Raw genomic sequence first — 22589 nt, forward strand, 5'->3', positions numbered from 1 at the left:
CTTGGATTGGTTCGGAGAGGGTGCGGAGGTTGATAGACAAGGGGTGGGAGTTGTTCTGGTAACTGTGCATGCGCACTGACGGTGGGGGAGTTGCTCTGGCAATGGGGAGTGTCAGGGGCAAGATAAGGGGGTGGGGAAAAGGCGGTTCCCTCCGGCAAGCCTCCCCTAACAGTGGTATTTTGGGTGAGGAAATGGGGCCTGCCTCCGGCCTCACTTTCCCAGGCCCGGGGGGCTGTGGAGGGCGCTGTCGCCCGTGCCCACCACCCTCCCCAGGGGCTGATCAGGTCCCCCAGCCCAGGCCCGCCAAGTCAAAGCACGTAATCAGTGTCCCGCACTTTTCTATGAGAATTGTTTAAAAATTCAGTTTTATTGAGATATTTTTGCATATCATATATTCTAGTTTGCTAATGTTGCCAGAATGCAAAATATCAGAAATGGATTGGCTTTTATAAAAGGGGGTTTATTTGGTTACACAGTTACAGTCTTAAGGCCGTAAAATGTCCAAGGTAAGGCATCAAAAATTGGGTACCTTCACTGGAGGATGGTCAATGGTGTCCGGAAAACTCTGTTAGCTGGGAAGGCATGTGGCTGGTGTCTGCTCCAGAGTTCTGGTTTCCAAATGGCTTTCTCCCTGGACGCTCCTCTCTAGGCTGCAGCGCCTCTTCAAAATGTTACTCTCGGTTGCTCTTGGGGAGTTTGTCCTCTCTTAGCTTCTCCGGAGCAAGAGTCTGCTTTCAACAGCCATCTTCAAACTGTGTCTCAGCTGCAGCTCCTCTCTCAGCTCCTGGGCATTCTTCAAAGTGTCCCTCTTGGCTATAGCAAGCTCACTCCTTCTGTCTGAGCTTATATAGTGCTCCAGTGAACTAATCAAGGCCCATGCTGAATGGGCAGGGCCACACCTCCATGGAAATTATCCAATCAGAGTTATCACCTACAGTTGGGTGGGGCACATTTCCATGGAAACATTCAAACAAGGAATCACAATCCAATCAATACTAATAGGTCTGCCCACATAAGATTATATCAAAGATAATGGCGTTTTGGAGGACATAATGCATTCAAACTGGCACATTCCACCTCCTGGACCCCAAAATGACATAATCTTTTCATATACATATACACTTATTCCATTACAATATCACAAAGCATCAAATAATTTCAGTAACGATAAGATCCCATCAAAATCAGTTACAGGAGTGGTCTGTCGTAATACAAAATTCCCCTCTGGCTGTGGACCTCTGAAACTCAGAACAAGTTATCTGCTTCCAATATACAAAAGACGGACAGTCGGTCATAGGGTAAACATTCCCACTGCCATAAGGAGAAACTGAAAGGAAAACAGGGTTTAAGGGACCAAAACAATTCCTAAAACCCACAGGGCAAACGCCATTAGATTTCAAAGTCTGAGAGTTATTTACAGAATAATGTTGCATCCTTGGGGTTTAAGAGAGCGGGAGTCTAAACCTTGCCAAGGGCCCTCGTGGCAGCCCTTTCCCCTCCAAATGCTGGGTGAGTGCTCCAACATATCCACACATTGGGGAGACCACCTTCTCGGCCCCACCCTCCTCAAACATCGGGGCACCTGGATTCCCTTCCATCTCTGGGGCACATGCTCAACCCCTTCAGAACAATGGGGTGGTGGCCAGGCTCTCCCCAGTTCCCTGGGAATGTGGTCCACCCTCTTTGAGGCCTGAGGTGGCAACAGCTTTCCTGAACATCGAGGTGGAAGGCCCACCCTCGATCTCCGGGGCAAACTCACCCTTTCCATGCATGTGGGCCACTTTGCTCTCCCAGCCCAAGGCCTCTTGACTCCAGACCTCAACCTCCATGGCTCTGTCTTTGAAGACATTTTTCCTTCAATTTCTTCGTTGTCCGTCTCCTCCAGTCCAGACCAGCAGCGGCTCTGTCTGTCAAAAGCTCGCAAAAATTCTGTTGGCTTCGCATGAAGCACACAAGGGTCAAAGCCGTCAGACAATTTCCACAAATCCTTTCAGCTCAACTCCTTATCCAATCTTGGCTTGTAAAGAAATGGTGGCTGGATTCCATGTTTGGTTACATCCTCATGTTGTGCTGTAGTTTCTGGAGTTTTACCCCCTGGAAGCCCAGAGTTTTTCAGGCCATCAATTTCTGGTTTCTTTGAAACCAAGAGTTCATTTCTCAGCTTATCTCTGTCCTCTCACATTTTACTATAAGCTGCAAGTAAAAGCCAGGCTACTTCTTCTATGTTTTGCTTGGAGTTCTCATCAGCTAAATATTCCAGGTCATCGCTTTCAAATTCTGCCTTCCATCCAACGCCAGGACTCGATTTTGCCAAATTCTCTGCCACTTTAAAACAAGGATTGCCTTCCTTCCAGTCGCAACAACACATTCATCACTTCTGCTCAAGGCCTCATCAGAAGTATCTTTAGAGTCCATATTTCCACAAAGAGTCTCTTCAAAGGACTTTAGGCCTTTTCTATCAAGCTCCTCACAATTCTTCCAGAACCTTCCCCGTATCCATTTAAAAAGCCATTCCAACATGTTTGGTATTTGGAAACACAGCAGCATCAGCACCCCACTTCCGGTACCAAAATCTGTTCTAGTTTGCTAATGCTGACAGCATGCAAAATACCAGAAACAGATTGACTTTTATAAAAGGGGGGTTATTTGGTTACACAGTTACAGTCTTAAGGACCTAAAGTGTCCAAGGTAATGCATCAACAACTGGGTACCTTCACTGGAGGATGGCCAATGGTGTCCGGAAAACCTCTGTTAGCTGGAAACGCAGGTGGCTGGTGTCTGCTCCAGAGTTCTGGTTTCCAAATGGCTTTCTCCCAGGATGTTCCTCTCTAGGCCACAGCTCCTCTTCAAAATGTTACTCTCAGTTGCTCTTGGGGAGTTTGTCCTCTCTTAGCTTCTCTGGAGCAAGAGTCTGCTTTCAATGGCCATCTTCAAACTGTCTCTCATCTGCTGTTCCTCTCTCAGCTCCTGTGTGTTCTTCAAAGTGTCCCTCTTGGCTGTAGCAAGTTTGCTCCCTTCTGTCTGAGTTTATATAGTGCTCTAATAAACTAAACAAGGCCCAAGCTGAATGGGCAGGGCCACGCCTGCATGGAAATTATCCAATCAGAGTTATCACCTACAGTTGGGTGGGGTGCATCTCCATGGAAACATTCAATCAAGGAATCACAATCCAATCAACACTAATAGGTCTGCCCACAGAAGATTACATCAAAGATAATGGTGTTTTGGGGGGCATAATACTTTCAAACTGGCACACCATACAATCATCCACAATGTACAATTAACTGTACACAGTATCATCATAAAGTTGTGCATTCATCAACACAATTTTTGAACATTTTCCTTACTCTAAACAATAAAAATAAGAATAAAAATAAAAGTAAAAAAGAATACCCAAAGCATTCCATCCCCCCCCATCCCACCCTATTTTTCATTTAATATTTGTCCCCATTTTTGTATTCGTCTGTCCATACACTGGATAAAGGGAGTGTGAGCCACAAAGCTTTCACAATCACAGAGTCTCACCATGTAAGCTACACAGTTATACAATCATCTTCAAGAATCGAGGCTACTGGGTTGCAGTTTGACAGCTTCAGGTATTTCCTTCTAGCTATTCCAATACACTAAAAACTAAAAAGGGATATCTCTATAGTACATAAGAGTGCCCTCCAGAGTGACCTCTCGACTCCATTTAAAATCTCTTGGCCACAGAAAGTTTATTTTGTTTCTTTTTGCTTCTCCTTTTTGATCAAGAAGATTTTCTCAATCCCACGATGCCGGGTCCAGGCTCTCTATGAGATTCTGAACCCATGGATCCCTTGTCTGTTTCCAGCATCTTTAGATGTACTTCTTCTCTTTTCCTGGTTAATTCCTACATCCTTTACATTCCATGTTAGACACTTCTAGTGTAGATCAATATACACTGAATGGAAAACAACCCTTGGCAGTTAGGTAGCTCTCTTGACAAATTCTGGCCCTCGAAACATGAATGGAGATGACATACATCACTTCTAAGCAGAAGCATCTGAAACACCTTACATTTAATCAATTTTAAATTAGTCTAAATCAGCTGGGCCCCTGCATAGCCCCTGCCAACCCATGTAGGATGAGAATCCTGGGGAAGAAATAAACTTTGGTTGTGTTAAACCACTGAACTTTGGAGGGTTGTTTGTTACTGCAGCAAAACTTGACCTGTGCTGACTAATACAGACCTCAACTTACACGCGGCTTGCTAAAGGAAGTCCCCTCAGCCCATGGCCCCCAAACTACACTCCTTCCCCCTATTGTAAGCTCCGAGTTTCCCACATGACCGGTATTTAACTTGTGGGTAAGTTCTAACTCCCCCATTCTGCCTCCAAGACTCCAAGACAAAGCAAGGGGTCTGCAGTCAGTCTCACACCTTGCACAGTGTCAGGCACATATATTTTTGTTGAACGAAGGAGGCCAAAAAGAAATCAGTGAGCAGGGCTCATCCCTAAATCATCCTCTCACCCAAAAAAACAGCGTAACGGATGTGTGCGAGACGAGAGGAGTTGGCCCCAAGAAAGCAGGGACCTTTGACAAGGAGACTGATCTATCGTGAGAACATGTCTATCTGCAGGCTTGTGTTTTCTTTAAGACTGTATAATTTATCCCAGCCTGGGAGGGGATTTCAAAGCCATGATTTATGTCACCAATGGGCATGGGAACTGGTTGGAGACTCACAGAAACATTCTCAGAATTGCTGAGAAGCCCACAATAAAATAGAATTAAGGCCAATGCCAGGAGAAAATCCTGTATTTCACTGCTTTCTACTCAAGTGAAATTTTGTGTTTGTGCCCTACTGCCTCAGACTGAATTTTTTTCAGCTTTGTTGAGATGCAATCGTCACAGAATAAGCTGCAATATATTTTAAATGTTCCAGTTACTCCAAATCTTTGCCAACACTTGGTAAGTTCCGTTTTTAGAATGTTTGCCATTCTAGAATGTTTGTAGAAGTGTTTGTCATGTTCTTTTGCATTTCCCTGATGGCTAATGATGCTAAGTAAGTTTTTGTGAGCTTATTCACCATCCGTTTGTCATCTTCTGCGAAGATTTTGTTCAAATCTTTTGCCTCCCCCCTCCTTTTTAAAAAAAAAAATTGGGTTGCTTTCTGAGTTTTAAATGCCTGGTAGCTAAAAAGATTATCACTAGGGATAATACTACCTCAGCTTCTATGGTTGTATGTCCCTGGGAAAATTCATCCTTTCACCACTCTCAGTCTCCATTTCTTCAACTGCAAAATGGTGGTAATAATATTACCTACTCCTTGGGCTGTGTTAAAATTGATCCAGAGCCCTGGAAAAGCCCAGCTCTGGAAAGCCTCAGAAATAGCCAAGAAGGGCTGTGAGGAAGGCTAAGTTCCACAATCATTCAGTCATTCAACAAACATTTATCGTGCATGTATCACATTCTGACACGATAGATGCACGAGAGCAGGGAAGGCTGGTTTTCTCCCATCTTCATCGCTGGCCTAGAACTCTGCAGGTAACCAGGAGACATTCTGGAAAGTATAACTAAGTTAGGGCATGTGTAGCTCTTGTTTTCCCCAGGGGGCTTATGTTCTTTCGGAAACACAGGAATTAAGAAGCGATGACATTAGGCATTATTGTATTTGTGGTTGGCAGAAGACTGAAGGCACAAGCTGGAGGTGTGGATGGGCCTCCCTGGGCAGGTGATGGGCCAGCTGAGGCTTGAAGGGGAAGTGGGGTGACAGGCTGAGCTGGGGCCACCTGTGTTAGTTGAGATCCGAGGTCGTGGCCCACCTTGGATCCAGGGGAGACTGGGACGGTCTGGCGGGGAGCTCCTGCTGCTAGCTACTTTGCTTCAGGAGGTGGACATTGCAGGCAGAAGGTGAGGAAGATAGAGAAGAGATGGGAAGCAGGGGCGGGAGGAGACCCAGGGGTCCAACTACATCCAGAATATCTCATATCTTGAACTGGGCAGTGATTACATGAGCTGGGCTGTCCTCTTCAGCGGCCACGGAGCATTTGAAACAAGGCCCGTCCAAATCGAGACAGGCTGGAAGTGTGAAACGCACGTCGGGTTTTGAAGATAGTACAAAAATAAAAGCCAAATAGCTTAGCAATTAAAAAAAAAAAATTTGTTACCTGTTTAAAGGACAGTAGTTTGGCTATATTGGGTAAAATAAAGTGTATTCTTAAAATGAATTTCACCTGTTGCTTTTTTACTTGTTTTTCACGTGGCAACTAGAAAATTGACAATTCTATCCGCGGCTTGCATTTTATTTTTACTGGATGGAGCTGTACTCTCTCTCTCTCTCTCTCTCTCTCTATATATATATATGTGTGTGTGTGGTATGGTGGAAAATATCTATAATACAAATAATTTTAAAATAAATCGGTCCTTGGAAGGAATGAAATTCTGATACATGTTACAACATGGATGAACCTTGAAGACATCATGGTGAGTGAAAGAAGCCAGACACAAAAGGACAAATGTCGCATGCTCTAACTGATATGAAATTCTTAGAATAAACAGACTCATAGAGACAGAAAGCAGAATACAGCTTATCGGAGGCTGCGAGGGGAGGGGGAAATGGGGAGTTAGTGCTTAATGGGGACTTTCTGTTTGGGGTGATGGAAAAGTTTTGATCATGGGTGGTGGCAATGGTTGCACAACAGTGTAAAGATAATTAACAGCACTGAATTGTTTGCTTGAACGTGGTTAAACTGGGGAGTGTCATTTTGTCCGTATGTTACCCCAGTGTTTAAAAAAATCGGTCCTCTGAGCTGTCGTGTGGGGCTGAGCCAGGAGGCCCGGCTTGACATCGAGTGTCGGACCAGGTGAGAAGTGGGGGCGATGGCAGTAACGTCATGCGCTAACGTGGTGGTGGCCGTCTGTGTGACCTTGTTCCAAGCAGTTGGCATGTTTGTGTCAGCCTTCCCCCAAACCCTAGGAGGTGGGGGTTGTCACCACCCCATTTTGCAGGGAAGGAAACTGAGGCCCAGAGAAGCGAGGTCAAGGCCGATGGGTGGGGGCTGGGATGTGGGAGTGAGGACTTTTGGAGACAGGCTGGGGGCCACGGGCCTGGGGGGAAAAGTCCACGGGGCCGAATGCAGGAGTGGATGGGGGAGCCTGGGGAGAGTGGGGGTGGGGGGCACCCCAGGAGGGACACAGGTGGAGACAGACCCTGAGATGGGGATGGAGACCCAGGTGGGGAGCTGGGAAAAGGGGGAGCAAAGGGAAGGAACCCCAGCCCTGCCTCATAAAACACTCCTCCAGGAAGGAGGATGGCTGTGGGAATGGGGGAGGGGGGTGTGCAGCCATTAGATCAAACAGAACGGGGTCACCTGTGGCCTCCACAGCCCATCTGTCACCCGCGAGACACTGAGGACCCCCTGCCCGGCTTCAGCCAGGAAAGACATCCAGCCCCACCTTGCTGACCCCTGGCCCCTGCCACCCCAAGCCTTGCGCCTCTGAGTTCCCCCACCACCCACCCTTTAGGGGTGTCCTCCTGCCCCACGAGCTCCCCTGGGGACCCTCCGGAGCCTCTCCACATTCAGAAACGCTGGGTTCTCCTTCCACTTAACAAGATGTGTGTCGAGCTCCTGCTGTTTGCCAGGCTATGTGCTGAGTCACAGCATGTGACCAGGATGGCAGAGATCTCCCCACCCTGAAGACAGTGGGGACCTGGGTAATAAATAAAAAAATAGTGTGTAAAAGATCAGGTCGTGTCACTGCTCTGGGAAAAAATATATATAGCAGGGAAGGGGCAACAAGCCCAGGGGTGGGGTAGGGTGGAATTTTGAGGGCCACTGGGGAAGACTCCCTGAGGGGGGTAACATTTGAATAAAGACCTGAAAGAGTGAGGGGAGGCATGTGGCTTTCCGGGTAAAAGAGTGGTTCCAGCAGTGAGATCCGAAAGCGCAAAGGCCCTGAGGCAGGAAACGGGGTGTGGAGAGGGAAAGTGAGGGAGGTCAGGGGCTGGGATTTGTGGGGTCTTTGTAGGGCCCCCTGGGTTGCCCTCTGACTTCCGTGCCTTGTCCTGCACAACTCACACCCTCATCCGAATCCCCATCTGGTGAGAACAGAGCCCCCTTGGGCTGGCCACTAGAGATGCCCCCCTTGTCATTCACATGGCCATCAGGCTTTTGAGGACCCCGTTAGCTTTTGCTGCACCCCTGTGCCTCCATTTGCCACCAGAAACGCTTTACACGGAGAATCTCTGCTCATCTCCCAGCATTCCTGAGTTAGAGGCATTAAAATGCTTTTACAGCGTTACTGATGCATAATTGACCTACAGTAAACCACACACCTATAAAGTGGACAGTTTGATGGGTTTTCACGCCCGAGAAACCTTCACCACAATCAAGATACTAAACATTGTCCTGCCTCTTTGTCATCCCTTGTGCCTCTGCCCACCCCTATTCCCAGACAACCCATCACTAGGGACGAATTTGCATTTTCTAGAGTTTTATGTTATATAAATGGAAGCGGAGAGTATCCATAGAGTATATACTTTTTTTTTTCAATTGAGGTGCAATTCACATAACTTCAAACATTTTAAAGTGAACATTCTGTGGTATTGACTACATTCACATTGTTGTGCAACCGCCACCTCTATCTAGTTCCGGAACATTTTCATCACCCCAAAAGGAAACCCCAGATCCTTTGGGCAGTCACCCCACCCTCCAGCCCCCGGCCACCACTAATCTGCGTTCTGCGTTATAGATTCCTGGAATTACACAATATGTGCCCTTTTGTGTCTGTGTGCTCATTCTTGTCCGGCTTCTTTTCCTCCGCATAATTATTCTGAAATTCCTCCACGACTTTGCGGGGCTTTGAGCCCATTTCTCAGGCGAGGAAACTGAGGCCCGGAGAGGCGTGGCCATGCGCCCGGCCGCCGCTAGGGGCGCTGTGGTCCCGGCCGCGGCTGACAACGCACACCTAGCGGGGGGAGCTCCCTGGAGTGCCGGCGGTTTCCAGCGCCCCCAAGGGGGCGGTCCCGGGGGCGGGGCTCCCCGGCCTCTGCGGCGCTCCGATAAAGGCTGGCGGGCGGGCCTCCCGCGCGCCTGCGCGGCGCGATAAGGCAGGCAAGCGGGCGGGTGGGCGGGGTCCTAGGCTCCATCGCGCCGCCTCCATCCGGGAACCTCGGCCGCAAAGATGGCGGCCGTGAGAGCCGCGGAGGTCGCCGGGGCGGGAGTCCGGCACCCAGCGGCCAGGTCGGGGGTCGCGTAGCGTCCCCCTCGGCCCTCCCCCGTGTCCCAGGCCGGCGGGGAGCCCCTGGGCGCGGCGGAGGTGGCGGCCGCAGCCCCCGGCCGGGCCCTCGGTCCGCCTTCCCGGCGCGTCCATGAACTCGGTGTCGCCGGCCGCCGCGCAGTACCGGAGCGGGAGCCCCGAGGACGCGCGCCGCCCCGAGGGCCGCAGGCCGCGGGGTCCCCGAGTCCCGGACCCCAACGGCCTGGGGCCCTCCGGAGCCAGCGCCCCCGCTCCGGGCCCGCCCGGGGCCGCCGCCGCTGAGCCCGACGAGGTGGACAAGTTTAAGACCAAGTTCCTGACGGCCTGGAACAACGTCAAGTACGGTGAGGAGGGGGCGAGGCCCGGGAGGGCTTGGACGGGGCGGGCCTGGGTCATGGAGAGCCAGATCCTGTACCCCCCGATTACTCTGTCACTTGTTCCCCTGTGAGTCACTCGTGGGACCCCGCCCTGCCCAGCCCAGAGCCGACCTGAGGTAGGCAAAGGCCACCAGGTGGCTGGAACAGGGGGGGCGAAGGGAAGAGGTGAGCAGGGGCTAACCAGGCAGGGCCTTGCAGGCTGCTGAGGAGTTCGGTTTTATTCTGAGCACCGTGGGGAGCTGTCGGAAGATTCTGGGCAGGGGCTGTCTATGATCTGACCTGTGTCTAGAGAAAGGTGTTTTCAAGTTCTGTCCCCTTCCTCTGCATGGGATCCAGGATAGGCTCCTTTGCTTCTCTCTGTCTCTATTTCCTCCCTCTGTAAAATGGGTACAATATCAAGAACTGCCTGAGTCCATCCTCAATTTATGGTAGGCACTCCTGGGGCTGTTACCAGGCACCCTAGAGCCACCCCTGACATAGGGCACTAGGATTGTCCCCCTTTCGGGTTCTGATGGGGGAACCCAAGTGCTGTGGCTGTCTTAACTCTTTTATTGCGTATCAGTCCAGCAAGTGCTTCATCTCGCTGGGGCGCTGTCCCCCATCTCCCCAGGTTGGACTTTCAAAAGTCGGACCAACTTTAGCAAGATCTCCAGTGTCCACCTCTGCGGCCGCCGGTACCGCTTCGAGGGTGAGGGTGAGCTGGTGGCCTGGGGACCAGGGTTGGGGGAGGCCGCCATCGTGTCCCTGGTGGCAGCTGACAGGCTGGCTCTCACAGGTGACGTCCAGCGTTTCCAGCGGGATTTTGCGTCCCGCCTGTGGCTCACATACCGCCGGGACTTCCCGCCCCTGGCCGGGGGCTGCCTGACGTCGGACTGCGGCTGGGGATGCATGTTACGCAGCGGGCAGATGTTGTTGGCTCAGGGCCTGCTGTTGCATTTTCTGCCCAGAGGTGAGTGGGACCCCGGGAGTATCAGAATTGGTTGTTGACTAAGAGTATCAAGTCATGGTAGGATTATGTGCTGAGAAAGTTTTGGGGGAGAGTGAGAGTTATTTGTAAAGTAAGGATTTTCAGGATTTTGCGAATTGAGGTAAATGGGGTTCTTGGGAGTATTGGGGTTGTATGATAAGCTCCTCCATACTTGCGTTGTTTGACTGTGTCCCCCTTTTCCCACCAGACTGGACATGGGCTGAGGGTCCGAGCCTGGGCACCCTTGAGCCTTTGGGGTCAGCCTCTCCCAGCCGGTACCGAGGCCCTGCCCGCTGGGTGCCCCCACGCTGGGCCCAGGGCACCTCCGAGCTGGAGCAGGAGCACTGGCACCGGCAGATCATATCCTGGTTTGCTGACCACCCCTGCGCCCCCTTTGGTCTACACCGGCTGGTGGAGCTCGGACAGAGCTCAGGCAAGAAGGCGGGCGACTGGTATGGGCCGTCGCTGGTGGCGCACATCCTCAGGTGAGGGCCGTGGCTGGGAACGGAGGAGCCGCTGGGGATCCCCGGGAACTCAGGCCTCCCCTCCCGCCCCCAGGAGAGCCGTGGAGAGCTGCTCTGAGGTTGCCCGCCTGGTGGTGTATGTTTCTCAGGACTGCACAGGTAAGGAAGGGGCTGGCAGTCAGTTATGGGGTCTCCCCCTGAGCCAGTGACTGCCCAAGGTGCCTGTTAGGACCCAGGGTGAAACAGGAGTGGGGCAGAGGGGTACACGGAGAGGATTCCAGGCCTGCGTGGTAGGGGCAGCCGAGGGTCCCTCCCCTCTGTCTCTCCTTGCAGAACCAGGGGAGGAAAGTTCCGGGGCTTCTCACTGAGTGAGAATGTAGAAGACCTAAGGGCCTCCTCTTGGGGCCTGTTTACTCTTACTCTACAGACAGGTTTAAGTTGCATGAAAGGCTCATCTTCTCTGTCTCAGTGTTCGAGTGAGGATTAAGTGAGTCAATATAGCAAGTAAGACCTTAAGCAGCATTTGTCACAGTAAATGTCCACAGAATTTGAGGTGTTCATGTTTCCTACACTCCCCAGACCTATTTAGAAAGGGTCTTAACTCGTGGCAGCCCTCGTGGATGGCTGTCAGGGTTTCTACAAACCTGGTACAAATTTCTGCACAACTGGAGGGGCTTGGCACAGGGCTCAATTTTCATAGAGGGTTGTGCCCCCAAAAAGGTTTGAATCCAGTTCTCTCGGAGCCGGGAAAGGGGCTAACGCAGCAGCACGGGCAGCGGCAGGAGAACGGGTACCAGCAGGCACGGGGCTTGAGGAGAGACCCACACGGGGATGTTCGGTTTGGGGACCGACTGCTTGGCGCTCCCGTTTCTGTATTGACACACCAAAGCACTGCGTCCCTGAGGGCCATCTGTGGGGTTGAGACTGCGGGGAAGGGTCTCTGCCTCTTCCTCGCTTTATGCTCCGGGCCTAAATCTCAGGGCCTCGGTTGCCCCATCTGTAAAATGGGAATGTCCACAGCAGCCTGGAGAGCCCCGGATTCTCCAGGGGAATTCTGGGGGCACCGCAAAGATATCCTTCTCCACTCATGATGAAGCGTTGCTCACCGAGAGGTGGCACAGGGGAGGTGTCGCCTCTGGGGTCAAAGGGCAGCCCTCCGGGCCTTGGAGCCTGGGTGAAGGTGATCCGCTGCCCTGTCTCCCCAGTGTACAAGGCAGATGTGGCCCGCCTGGTGGCCAGGCCGGACCCCGCAGCCGAGTGGAAGTCTGTGGTCATCCTGGTGCCCGTGCGGCTGGGTGGCGAGACTCTGAACCCCGTGTACGTGCCCTGCGTGAAGGTGGGTGCAGCCTGACCCCACGGCACCTCCACTCGGGAGCCCCCTATTACTTTCTTGGCGTGGTTTGAGGCCCGTTTCTGCCTCTTTCATCCCTTCACCCGTTTATTCAATAATTGGGGAGCTCCTGCCGGGTGCCATACACTGCCAGGTGCCGGGGAGCCAGCGGTGAACAGAACAGGCATAAAATCCTTATTAGCTGGGAATGGACACTCTCACGGAGGAATGACGACAGTGAATGGGTGACCCAGCTGACAGCAGACGGGGGTGGCTGTGGAGCTTAGGAAAGCCCCTCGCCAGCCAAGATGCAAATGAGGACCTGCAGGAAGGGTGTGCCAGAAAGAGGGAACAGGAAGGCAAGGGCTGGAGAGACCCTGGTGTGTTTGGACTCAGAATAAAAGCCAGAGTTCTCCCTGTGGCCCACCGGCTGACCCGACGTGCCCCCTCGCTCTGCTCCAGCCGCACTGGCCACCTTGCTGTGTCGGAAACACCCCAGCCACTGGCTGTTCCCTCAGTTGGAAGTGCTCTTTTCCGCAGAAATGCATGTGGCTCCTTCTCTTACCTCCTTCAGATCTTTGCTCAAATGTCACCACCTCAGTGAGGCTTTCCGTGACCCCCCCATCCCCTATTTAAAATAGCAAAACCCACCTCCCTGACACCCTGGATTTCCTTTCCTTGCTTTATCCTCCCCAGCATTACCATCTCCTGACACCTGAGATAACTGATTCCTCCTGCTTCTTGTTCATCTCCCACGCTAGACCTTCAGCTCCGTGTGGGCAGGGGTTTTGTCCGTCTCAGTCATTGCTGCCCCCCCCCCGAGCCCAGCACAGGGCTGGGAGGGCACCCAGTAGGCACACACTGAGCCAGTCGAGCGGCTGCTGACAGCGTCTGCACTGAGTCCTCAGCCTTTGCCCCTCTCCCCCTGCAGGAGCTCCTGCGTTCGGAGCTGTGCCTGGGCATCATGGGGGGCAAGCCGCGGCACTCGCTGTACTTCATTGGCTACCAGGGTAGGCCCTGCCCCCCCACCCCTTCCTGTCCCGCCCCTCCCCGCCCCGGCTCACACCTCCGCCCCTGCAGATGACTTCCTGCTGTACCTGGACCCCCACTACTGCCAGCCCAGCGTGGACGTCAGCCAGGCCAACTTCCCCCTCGAGGTGAGCCTGGCTCCCGGGCTCAGGCTGGGGGGCACAGGGAAGGGGCTGGGGAACCCCTGAGCCTTCCCTGTCTGTCTGCCCTAGTCCTTCCATTGCACCTCACCCCGCAAGATGGCCTTTGCCAAGATGGACCCAAGCTGTACTGTGGGGTTTTATGCTGGAGACAGGAAGGAGTTTGAGACGCTTTGCTCGGAGCTGACCAGGGTGAGCCAGAAGGGTGGATGGTGGAAGGTGGGGGGCAAAGGGCGAGGCTGGGGGGGACCAGATCTGAGCTGTCATGTCCTCTGGAAGTTTCTGCCTGAGGGCCAGGGGAGTGCCAGACAGGCCGTTTGGATCCTCCTGCCTACAGGCCACAAAACCCTGGCTCAGACAGGAGCCCAAGAGGCATGCAGCTGCAATGTTTGGGGGGCATTACCGCCTTGGGGTACAGCTGCCTCTGGGGTCTCAAGAAGCAGTACCCCTACCCTGTCCCTGCTGTCTTGTCAGGACTGGACCTCTGTGCTGTCAGCTCCTTTGGGCACCCATCCACCCACCTCAGCAGAAAGGGTGCCCCCCCCTTCCCAGTAGCTGCTGCTGCTGCAAAAACCCCATGTCCGCCGCGGACTGGGTAGCCTCACGTGCCCGTCCCTGATCCGGACTCGGGCCAGGGACTGCGGGTGCTGGCTGGATGGCTGGGCCCAGGGGAGACAGAAGCTGAGCCCTGTCCCCTCCTCCCCCAGGTCCTCAGCTCCTCCTCAGCCACAGAGCGGTACCCCATGTTCACCCTGGCCGAGGGCCACGCTCAGGACCACAACCCGGACCACCTCTGCCCCCCGCTTGCCCAGCCAGCGCACCGTCTCCCTCGCGCGGGGCGGCTCCTCAAGAACAAACGCCCGAGCTCAGAGGACTTTGTGTTTTTATAAAGGGAGGGGTGGGGGAAAGATGCAACTATTTATTTTTTTATTTATGTCACGCTGGGCGTGGAAGCCTGAAGTCTGGTGGTGACATGATGCCCCCTTCCCACCCACCCACCACCCCCCCCTTCGGCAAGCTGAGAACCGTCCAGGGAGCCGCCAGGCTGGGGGTCTTCAGCCAGGCACAGAGCCCGCCTGCCTCCTGCCAGCCAGCCCCTCCTCACGGGCTGGGGGACAGGCTCCTGGGCACCCACTCAGGGCCCGACTCAAGTACTGTAGTTTGCACTGTACTGTCTGCACCCCTCACTGGGCCTCAAGCCCCCGTCCTGCCAAGGGCGGCGGGGAGACCAGCCACTGGGGGCTAATAAAGCTGTGTGACTTGAACATGGCAGTGGGCTCAGCATTTGGGGGGACAGGGTGGCAGGGTCTCCAGGTAAGATTTCCAGGTTGCCTGGAGAAGCTTAAATGTGCCTCAGTTTCCACATCTGTAAGAGGAGGAGACTCCCCGCATGTGGGATAGATGCAGGGCTCCATGTAGCAGACGGTATTGCAGCAGGACGGGGATAAATACCAGGGGACCTGATTTGAGGGCCCCCACCCGGCTTGGGCTCAGGGACCACTCTTGGGCCCCCGCTGCTTTCTCCGCTTCTGGCCCAGCTGGCGGAAGTGCAGCCGTTTGGGGTTGAGACCAAAGGCCTGCAGTCTCTGGCGGCTGAACTCCTGTCCCCCAAGTGTCACCGTGGGGCCCAGCAGGCGCGCCTTCTTGCCCCGCCTCTGCCTCTGGGGGGCTGGCTTCTTGGTGGGTGACGCAGGGGCCACCTCTTCCTGTGTCGGGGGGTTCTCAGGCCGGGGCTGCTTCCCGCAGGCCCCATCAGGCCCAGGCAGCTGCCCCTGCGGGCCGGCTTTGGCTCTCTGTGGCTTCCCTGTGGCTTCCGTGGGTGTCTCCATCCTGGGGTGGCAGAAGTCGGGGCTCAGCTCAGGCCGGTCACGATTAGGCCAGTTCTGAGCACACATCCCCCCATTTCACAGATGAGGAAAACTGAGGCCTAGAGAGCTGACAACCCAGGGATTGAGGGGGCTTGTCTGGGACTCCAAGCCAGGGCTGTCACCAAAGCCAGCAGCTTTCCTACTGAACCGCACGGCAGAATTGTGACACTGGCGATCCTAGCCCTGGTGCCATTAGTAAACTCATGGTGGCTTCACGTCAACTGTGAGAGGTTCTATCGTGCTCCCAGCAGCCCACTCCTACAGGTGTTCGCTGGGTTTGAACTCCTTTATGTGAATTAACTCACTTAAGCTTCCCACACCCGAGAAGATACGAGGCAGCTTTCACCCCATTTTACAAACAGGCCCAGAAAGGGGATGTGACTTGCCCAGGGTCACACAGCTGCATGGCCCAGCCAGGATCTGAACACAGGTCTCACGGGGAAGCCTGGTCCCAAGGTCAAGGAACGAATGGCTGAGGGACCAAGACTTGACCCCCAGCCTGGCAGGCTCCCAAGCCCCCCCTGCCCCCCCAGCCACACTCACTCCTCGGGACAGAGCGACTTGAAGATCTGCTGCTTTTTCCACACGTTCTGGGCCTTCTGTGTGTACGCCCGCTTGTCCTGCAGCTCCTCCTGCTCCGACCTGCAGATGCCGGTGGGCACACCTGTCACTGCCTGCTCCTGGGGCTGCCCGTCCCTGCCGCCTGCCCAGGCCCTGCCTCCCGGGGCCCCCGGCCCCTCCCTGTCACCTGTACATGCAGGTCTTCTTCAGGGAGCACCAGCGGTTCAGCTCCTTGTCGTCAGCGGCGAGGATCTGCAGGGGAAGGGAGAGTGGGGTCCTGCCGCGGGGCACCCCAGGGACCCCGAGACTCTCACTGGTCTAAGTGGGGTGGTGCCCCACCCAGCAGGGAGGGCAGGGTGGCAGCCACCCTGGGTGTAGGTTACTGTGGGGTGGTGGGGTGGGGAAACAGGCCCAGAGAGCCAGGAAGTGGCCGGTTTCAGCTTCCAGTCTGGCTCCCGACTCCAGGCCTCAGTTTCCTCACTGACGACACGGGCATCCCCTCAGAACCCACTGGCAGGTCACGGGGAAGATTAACTGAGTCAACGTGGATGACACGGCTCAATAACTGTCAGCTCTTTTTGCTGGTCATGAATCATCCGCCAGTGCCCTGGGCCTGGGCGCGCCCCCTGCCCACCCGGGGCCCGGACCTCCTCAGTGCTGAGCCCGAAGTCGCAGGGCACCACGGCGCGGTACTTGAAGCGACAGGGCAGATCGTCGATGACGTCCTCGTAGTCCAGCCGGTAGTAGTCGTCCAGGTACTCCTCAAATGTCCTGTCTCCTGCCCAGGAGAGCACCAGGCTGCTGGGGGGAGCCGGACCCCGTGGTATGCCCACCTGCCCGCCCGCAGCCCGCCCGCCCGGGGCCTCACCGGGGTCAAACACCGGCTTCTCCTGCCCCACAGCTGCGGCGAAGGGCGACTTGCGCTGCTTCTTGCCCGTCGGGGGTGCCTCTCGCGGCCTCTTCCGCGGCCGGCTGGGGTCGTAGTCAGCGTCCATCTACCAGGGCACACATCAGGCCAGCCTCTCGGGGTCCCCCCTGCACCGGGACCCCCATGGACTGCCCCCCACTCCCAGCCCATGGCACCTACGTTGAAGTCGGGGTCCTCGCAGTGCGGCTCCTGCTGGCTCCAGGCGCCACCTTGCTCCGGCCCAGCCCACGTGTCCCAGTTCCAGTCGTCTGGTTCCCGAGGGGACAGGTGGATGGCGGCAGGGGGTGGGGGTCAGAGTGGGAGCCTGGGGTGTCCTGTCCAGCCCCCCCCGCCCCCCAGTGCTCACTGACCCCACCTTCAAGCCCTTCCTCTTCCTCAAACTGTGGCTTCTCCTCCTCCGTGGTACCGTAGTATTCGTCCCCGAAGCACTTCTGCAGGGTCGGGAGGGGGAGTCAGCAGGGCCCACCGGGGGCAGAGGGGCTCGGCGAGTGTGGGGCCTGGTCCCTGTCCCCTACCATGCCAATGTACCCCCCTCCTGCACCTTCTGTGGCTCCCCAGTGCCCTCGCAGGACCTAGTGCCTGATTTGGAAGAACTGTTTGACCAGGCCCCCCGACCCCTCCACCCTCCGCTACACAGGCCACCACCCGGTTCCCGACACCCAGTTCCCCGTCCCCCTGCGGTAACCCCTGGGGCCTGGGGGGCTCACCCCCTCTTTGGCTAATTGCTACACAAGCCTCAGTTAGCCACCCGCCCTTTCCTCCCCAGCCTGCCCTGATCCCCAGCACCGGTTTCCAGGGCCTCCTCCAAGATCCCTCCTCCCTGCCCCATGCCCCTCCTGCCTGCACAGATCCCACTGGCCTCTAGCTGTCGAGCCACGGGCCTGTCACTAGACTGTGAACTCTGGGAGGGCCGGGACTGCCGCGCTGCATGACGCTCGGCATACAGTAGGTGCTCAATGAGCGGGAGACAGGTTCTCCCCACTCCACGGGCTCCAAGAGGACTGAGCCTGTGCTGGGCCCCTGCTGGCCCCCCAGCAGCCAGCGGGAAAGGCAGACATTGCTGACCCTGTCACTTATTAAGCACCTACTACATGCCCAGTCCTGGGCAGCATCTCCGGAATTCTCACAACCACCCTGAGGGGTGGAAACAATCCTCGTTCTATTAAGAAAGGAACAAGCTCAGGGCTGAAAAGCCTAGAAAGTGAAGGCACAACCACCCGGCACCCACCCGCTCCAGTTTTCACCCCTCCTGCCTTTCCTGACCTCCCAGGCTTGGTCAGGAGCCTCCTTTGGGGCTCCTTCCAGCCCCAATTGCTTCTCCCATCTTAGCCCTCATCACCCTGAGTTTTCATGGCCTGACAATGTGTTCCCCCAACTACAACAAACATAAACGGCACAATAAATGAGTTGTAAGAAAATACAATGACCTGCTGTTACTCAAGCCACTTACTACTTAAATGCTTATGTGTATTCATCTCACTTTTACCTTATGACAGCCCTGAGGCAGATGTTAGACCCACTTTATAGACAGGAAAACAGGCTCAGAGAGGTCAAGTCACTTCTCTAAGGTCACACAGCCAGGAAATGCCACATGATTCCAGAGCCACGTTCCCAAGGACCCAGCTGTGTGGCTCAGCTGGGGCGTGGGGGCCGCACCTGCATGAGCTGGTCGTGCCGGGCGGGGTCAAAGTCATCCTCGAGGTCCTGCTCCTCGAGGCCCAGCGTCTTGTTGCCCGTCACCTGCCGCAACTTCTCCAGCTTGGCCAGGATCTCCTTCCTCTTCAGGTTCTTCAGTTGTTTCAGCTCCTCCTGCTTCTTGGCTTTTTCCTGTGGGCAGCAGGCCAGGGGCAGAGGGAGGGTGTGGGCTTTCCTGGGGGGCTGGGGGACCCCCCACCAGCCTGCCGCCTGCACACTCACCCTTCTCTTTCGCTCCCTCATCTCCTCTCTTTTCTCCTTCCTGCGCTCATCCTTGCGGCGCACGGAGGACGCGATCCTTCGCGGATAGGTCCTGACCTGCGGAAGGGAGAGAGCCCAGAATGGCTCATGGGTGTCTCCCGGGCTCTCTGGGCCGGACACCCCCTGACCCCAGCCCTGTCCACACACCGTAGCTGCGTCCGGCTCCTCAAAGCGGAAGTTGTATTTGTGCTCAAAATCCTCCTGCTTCTTTAGAAACAGCTCCCCCTCATCCGAGGAATCGTCTACATCCAGCTGGACCGGGGACCCGGGAATCCTGGGGGCGAGATAGGGTTGGGCCAGGGGTCAGCTGAGTTCAGGGGGGACACCCACTCCCCACTCCTGCTCTCCTGCATACCAACACTGCCCCGGGTTATTTGTAGGTTTTTAACACTTTCGATCCTCACAAGAACCCTACAAGGTGGGGGCTACTATCATCCCCAATTTGCAGATGGGGAAATTGAGGCAGGGCCAGGGGTTGAACTCGTCTCACCCGGCTCCAGAGCCCCCACTCCCTGGTTCTGCCTCACACATGACTTACTCGGCCGCCACCATCTGTGTGGAAAAACCAACACCTGCTGCCCCTTGCCTTCCAGCCTCCATCAGCTGAGAATTTCTTGGGAAAGGGACCAGAGACCCAGGCCTCGGGGAGGGGGGACAGACCTGGGGAGGGGCCAAGGGTCAGAATGGGGCTCAGACCGCCCAAGTTTGTCAACTTTTTTTGTTTGTTTGTTTTACCATGTTTGTGAATTCTCTGTTCATAAAACTACGTAAGTTTCGGAAACTCTTCAGGCCCCAGGCAAGCAGGGCAGCTCACCCTTCCTCTTCCTCTTCCTCCTCGTCCTCTTCGTCTCCCTCTTCCTCGTAGCGTTTGTTCAGGATATAATCCCGCAGGAATCGCTCGCCTTCATCCAGCTCTGGATTGTTCCAATATTCTCTGAGGTGGGTCTGGGAGTGAGAGAGTCACGAGAACCCAGATCAGGGACTCGGGGGCCAGAAAGGAGGGTGGGATCACCCCCCATTTTACAGCTGTAGAAACCGAGGCCCAGAGTTGGGAGCACCCAACTAAGGGCCAAGCAGGATGGTGGGTCTCCCAGTTTGCACCCTTGGCACCCCCCTCAAGGATCGGTTTCCGGAAAACGGTTGGCAGTGGACAAAGGACAGAGTGGAGGTGGAAGAGGCAGCTGAGCCTGCACTCACCAGTTCTTTCAGGGCCTCGGGGTTTGGCACCTCATTCTGCCCTTTCAGCCACTCCACATAGTTGGCCTCCTCCAGGGCCTGTGGGGAGACCTGCGCTGAGTGTCCGTCCACCCCGTTGGGGACCCCGTCCAGCTCCACCCCCGCCAGGCCAGGCTCCACTCCCAGCCCTCACCTTCTCCTCCTTGGTCTGGACATGTTTCTGCAGCAACCCGGAGCCGCCTTCCCCGGCGCTGTCCTCGTCCCCGCTGTCCTCCACGAAGGCCCGGAAGCTGCCCACGCAGGAAGACAACCCTCAGGATGGGCAGGCCGGACCCTGCCCCCTGCCCCCACACTGACCCCGTCTATTGAGCCTGTGGGGAACCTCTCGACAGGCTCAGAGCAGTGCCAAGATGTAAGCGTGTTACTGACCCCTTTTGACAGCTGGCACAGAGACAGCAAGGGACCTGCCCAAGGTCACACAGGCAAGGAGCAGCAGAGGTGGATGTGAACCCAGGCTGTCTGACCCCAGAGCCCCAACTCTCTGCCAGCCGGCCCATGTGCCCCGCTCCAGCCTCACCTTTCCTTGAGCCGTTTCTGTTCCTCCACATAACTGCGGGACGCCGTCTGCTGCAGAGGAGAGAGTGACATGGGCCTAGGGCCCGGCCCTGGGCCCCTCAGCCCCCGCCTGGGAGCCACCTCACCTACCTGGAGTCTCGGATCGGAGGTCTCCCCGTCCGAGTTCTCCTCGTCGACGTATTTGCTGTGCAGGGAGGGAGGGATGGGATGGGGGCTTCAGAATATACTCTCCGCTGGCCCATTTGTCCCCAGGAGGGGAGCTGCTATGAGCAGCAGCTGGGGGGCCTGAGGGGGTGTGGGCAGACAGGACACGGAGACTCCTGCTCTCGGGGGTTCCCCAATCCTACAGGGGGGCACTGGCTTCCTCTCGCCCCCGTGTATCCGCCTGCCCTGGAAGGCTGGGGCTATCCGGCTTCCTCCTCACCCTTCTTTCTCCAGGATAACCTTTCTCTCGTAGTCTTTCAGGTACATGGGCCGCACTTTCTTCTGCTTCTCTGCGGCTGCTGGCTCCTCCTCGCTCTCCGAGGACGACGCTGTGGGCCCACCGGAAAGCACCCACTGTCACCCACAGCCCCCTCCTCCCCCAGGCCCAGAATCCCACAGGGCCAGGGTTAGGCGGAGATTTCAAACCCCAAACCCACCAATTCCCAGCCAGAAAACAGGTATCCCAAGTGCTACCACCCCAGGGGGAGATGGGGATACGTTCACGCCACAAGCAAGTCACGTTTTGAACACAGTCAAGTGCATAAGTTAGTGCTGAGAATATGTGAGCCACTGTTATTACTGACAACATCAGAAAACAATTTAAGATACTCCACCAGATGCGTTGACTTAAAACATCAATGTATCACTAAATAGTCGCGACGCCATCCAAGGAGACGAAGGACCTGGGGCTGGGTTGGCACCTGCCTGCTCTCTGGTAGAAGGTGGCATCCTCGTGGTAAATGCAGGGATCCTTTTCCTTCAGCAAGGAGAGTGTCCTGTAAAAGTCTCGCTCCTGCTGGGGGTCAAATTCCTGGGGTGGGGAACAGGGCGGGGTGAGAGACAGACTTAGAAGGGAGCGGGAGACCTGGTGGCTGCCTATGATGGGGGCAGGTGGAATAAGCGGGTGTGGGAATTAGGGGTGGGGCCTGCATTAGAGAAGAGGGGAGACCCGGGTGGTGAGAGGCAGGTGTGGGGGAGTGTCAGAGAGCCAGATGGTGGAGGGGGGCTCTCCTGAGGGTGGACAGAGGGGACCACATACAGGTATAGGGGCGCATCCCCCACATCAGGGATCGTGGTGGGGGAGACAGAGCTGGGGGTAGGGGATTGGGGGGTGGGGGCTGGACGCTCTGTTAGTGGCGATGGGATTGGGGATTGGAGACCCCTGCGCGTCGGGATCGGGCTGCAGTGGGGGGCTCGGACGTCGGGGAGGGGGGCAGCAGGGAAGGCTCACCACGCGCTCGTCGCTGGAGTCGGATTCGGAGCTGGAGTCGCCGCCGCCGTCCCGGTCCCCGTACCGATCCTTCACTGCGGGGCACAGGCGGGACGCCCCCCGCCCCAAGCTCAGTCCCGGGGGAGCCAGACCCACGCCCCCCCCCCACTTCCTGACGGCCCCAGGCGCATGCGCCCCGCACTCACGCCGCTGCAGCTCCTCGCGCTCCCGGTAGCGGCCGTACCGCGCTGCGAAGGCCGCGTTCACCCGCAGCGGCGACGCCCCGCGCGGCTCCGGCATGGTGGTCGGCCGCCTACTGCGCATGCGCGCGATGGAACGCCGGAAGGGGGCGGGGCCGCGCTCTGCCCCGCCCACCGCACCTTTTAAAGGGCGCGCCCGCCCCGGAGCTGGCTCTTCCGGGATCCCGCCCGCCGGGGGGTGCGCAGTCCCCGCCCACGGGAGCCGCCTCTGCGGAGAAGGCCGCGGCCGCCGCCCACCCCCGCCCCCGGGGCTCCGGGCACCCAGCTGACATCTGGGGGCCCTTTCTCCACTCGCGGTTTCCTGCCTCCCTTCCGTTCCGACAG

At 56.2% G+C, this 22589-nt stretch overlaps 2 protein-coding genes across 8 annotated transcripts; one reads left to right on the forward strand and one right to left on the reverse strand.

Moving 5' to 3' along the window:
* The first annotated feature begins 9127 nt into the window (after nt 1–9127).
* Nucleotides 9128–14791, forward strand: ATG4D (autophagy related 4D cysteine peptidase). Of its 5 annotated transcripts, none has more exons than XM_037818388.1 (10): nt 9128–9563; nt 10159–10290; nt 10372–10545; nt 10772–11048; nt 11122–11186; nt 12233–12363; nt 13289–13367; nt 13438–13514; nt 13599–13718; nt 14234–14791. In XM_037818388.1, the coding sequence occupies exons 1-10, from the start codon at nt 9332–9334 to the stop codon at nt 14414–14416; spliced, it is 1470 nt and encodes a 489-aa protein (XP_037674316.1). In that variant the 5' UTR covers nt 9128–9331; the 3' UTR covers nt 14417–14791. The 5 variants fall into 5 exon arrangements, with proteins under 5 accessions (XP_037674316.1, XP_037674317.1, XP_037674318.1 ...); XM_037818389.1 differs by having other exon boundaries at nt 10159–10284; XM_037818390.1 differs by having other exon boundaries at nt 10207–10290.
* On the reverse strand, nt 14527–22311 carry KRI1 (KRI1 homolog). Of its 3 annotated transcripts, none has more exons than XM_037818386.1 (19): nt 22212–22311; nt 22027–22100; nt 21501–21606; nt 21016–21124; nt 20721–20775; nt 20593–20639; nt 20209–20305; nt 20037–20114; nt 19654–19784; nt 18987–19113; nt 18801–18896; nt 18540–18710; nt 17239–17314; nt 17043–17131; nt 16824–16950; nt 16603–16733; nt 16143–16207; nt 15938–16036; nt 14527–15356 (listed from the first exon to the last, which is right to left on the reverse strand). In XM_037818386.1, exons 1-19 carry the CDS (start codon nt 22303–22305, stop codon nt 15017–15019), a joined length of 2112 nt encoding a protein of 703 aa, XP_037674314.1. In that variant the 5' UTR covers nt 22306–22311; the 3' UTR covers nt 14527–15016. The 3 variants fall into 3 exon arrangements, with proteins under 3 accessions (XP_037674314.1, XP_037674313.1, XP_037674315.1); XM_037818385.1 differs by having other exon boundaries at nt 20593–20642; XM_037818387.1 differs by lacking the exon at nt 22212–22311 and having other exon boundaries at nt 20593–20642; nt 21497–21606.
* Between the last annotated feature and the right edge of the window lie 278 nt (nt 22312–22589).

This window comes from Choloepus didactylus, chromosome 25 (assembly GCF_015220235.1).
Source record: "Choloepus didactylus isolate mChoDid1 chromosome 25, mChoDid1.pri, whole genome shotgun sequence".
Taxonomy (NCBI): Eukaryota; Metazoa; Chordata; class Mammalia; order Pilosa; family Megalonychidae; genus Choloepus; species Choloepus didactylus.

What these genes read in the sequence shown, in the direction of transcription:
- ATG4D (XM_037818388.1), top strand. Translation starts at nt 9,332, where the DNA reads ATGAACTCGGTGTCGCCGGCCGCCGCGCAGTACCGGAGCGGGAGCCCC. An exon ending in GTTGCATTTTCTGCCCAGAG is followed by an intron (nt 10,546 to 10,771) that starts GTGAGTGGGACC and finishes TTTTCCCACCAG; the next exon opens with ACTGGACATGGGCTGAGGGT. An exon ending in AGGCCAACTTCCCCCTCGAG is followed by an intron (nt 13,515 to 13,598) that starts GTGAGCCTGGCT and finishes TGTCTGCCCTAG; the next exon opens with TCCTTCCATTGCACCTCACC.
- KRI1 (XM_037818385.1), bottom strand. Translation starts at nt 22,305, where the DNA reads ATGCCGGAGCCGCGCGGGGCGTCGCCGCTGCGGGTGAACGCGGCCTTC. An exon ending in GAAGCCGGTGTTTGACCCCG is followed by an intron (nt 16,734 to 16,823) that starts GTGAGGCCCCGG and finishes TCTCCTGGGCAG; the next exon opens with GAGACAGGACATTTGAGGAG. An exon ending in TCGGGCTCAGCACTGAGGAG is followed by an intron (nt 16,208 to 16,602) that starts GTCCGGGCCCCG and finishes CTTCCCCTGCAG; the next exon opens with ATCCTCGCCGCTGACGACAA.